The sequence below is a fragment of the Octodon degus genome, unplaced genomic scaffold (assembly GCF_000260255.1).
Source record: "Octodon degus isolate 3935 unplaced genomic scaffold, OctDeg1.0 scaffold00007, whole genome shotgun sequence".
Lineage (NCBI taxonomy): Eukaryota > Metazoa > Chordata > Mammalia > Rodentia > Octodontidae > Octodon > Octodon degus.
In genome coordinates this window covers 857071-858724 of record NW_004524583.1, presented here as the reverse complement: position 1 = coordinate 858724, position 1654 = coordinate 857071, and the positions used below count along the sequence as shown (strand labels likewise).

General features: G+C 32.5%; 1 protein-coding gene across 1 annotated transcript in view; it reads right to left on the bottom strand.

The window, feature by feature from the left end:
• The window catches only part of Slc9c1 (solute carrier family 9 member C1), a 165127-nt gene that overhangs the window by 101344 nt on the left and 62129 nt on the right, over positions 1-1654 (bottom strand). Inside the window, exon 7 of the mRNA XM_004624877.2 lies at positions 1046-1189. Coding sequence (XP_004624934.2) covers positions 1046-1189 — 144 coding nt within the window. The remainder of the gene's footprint in view (positions 1-1045; positions 1190-1654) is intronic.

The window sequence follows — 1654 nt, the reverse complement described above, 5'->3', positions numbered from 1 at the left end:
TGTATATATTTGTAGTCAAGATAAAAAAAAATCAATGAACCTAAAATAAAGAGAAAAGGTTTCTTTATATCTTTATAGTCTTGCTAAAACTGTCCAAAATTAAGCAGTTCTTTCATAATTCCTTTTTAGCCCCATAACATTCCTGTTTTTGCATTCCTGTTCTCCCCAATCAGCCATCATAGCTTGATCGGCCTGCAGGGGATGGAGGGGATTTTGCCTGATAATTTGAGACTAATGTTTATTTACTTGGCATTAGCTGACTTGATTTTAACAACTCAACTAAATTTCCTAGAAATTGGAATGTTCAGAGCTTGAAAGATGGGGATTAAAGACCAAAGGTGCTGATTATTGTGATTTTTACTACTTTCATTTCCTTTTCATTTGCATATGCAGGCTCTTTTGCCTCTTAAGATTGCAAAAGGGACTATGGAAATTATCTGAGCAGAGAAGATACTTACAAAGTCTATGATTTCTCCACTTATGATTGCTTAAAAATTCTTTCCACTATGATTTTTATTTATTTAATTTTATTTTTTGTATTTTAGGGAAGAGTCTACAGGGTGTTCATGGTCTCACTACTAGATTGGATTGACAGTGATCTGCATGTGTACAGGCTCCCAAGAGCTGGGATTACAGGTGCATGCCACAGCACCCAGTCTCAATTGCTGTCTCAACATGTCCCAGGGGGTGGCGCTGGTACTGCAGGCCCTGGGAATGAACTCCTGGCCACTGTGCCTGTTTGCAGGTGCTTTAATCTGCTGAGCTATTTGGCCAGCTGTCCACTACGATTTTTAAATCATAGAAATTACTATGTAATATGAAGCAAAAACAAAAAGATAAGATAAAATATGGCAAATACCTCATAATAATAGATTATGTTTAAATCAAGTTAAATATGGAGAAAATTACTAAGTGTTAAATTGCTGATCATTTTTGAAAAGCCTGAGTCAACCATTCAGTGTAGACATGAGATATTTTTGGTTAAAAAACAAAATTGAGACTTACCTAATTTCCTACTAATAAGATATTCAAATGCTGTTCTTACCTGAAAACCAGCAAGGTGAGATAGATATTTAATGAATAATATAAGTCAGAAAATGTTATATACAAATATGTTTTTGCAGGAATTAGAAGTCCACTAAAGGTGAATACCATAAGAAAAGCAACAAATGCTAGACAATCCCAGAATCTGAAAAAAATAAAATATAATTGTATTGAATTAACGCATTTGCTGTAAGCTAATCTAAATATGACATTATGTTAATCTCGATCAAGAGAATAAAAATCATAAGACATTTATCAATAATAAGCTATTATTTATTTTTTGTGTTTTACTTTTTTATTCTATAAAAGTAAAAAAACACCTTTAAAACTTGTAAGACATATACTAGATACAGTAGTAATATCCAAGATATATTGGTAATTCCCACAGCTCGACAACACAACTAAAATTAAAAATGGAGAGGGGTCTTGAGTGGATATTTTTCTTTGCTTTTTTTTCATAATTTTATTGATAAAAAATAGCAATGAGACAGTTTCAAATCAAATCGCTAGGACAGTTTCAATAACTAACACACTGCATACATTCTTCTTAGTTGTTAATTGCTGTACAAGATGCGGACTTGAGATCTTATTTACAAACACCATTACAACA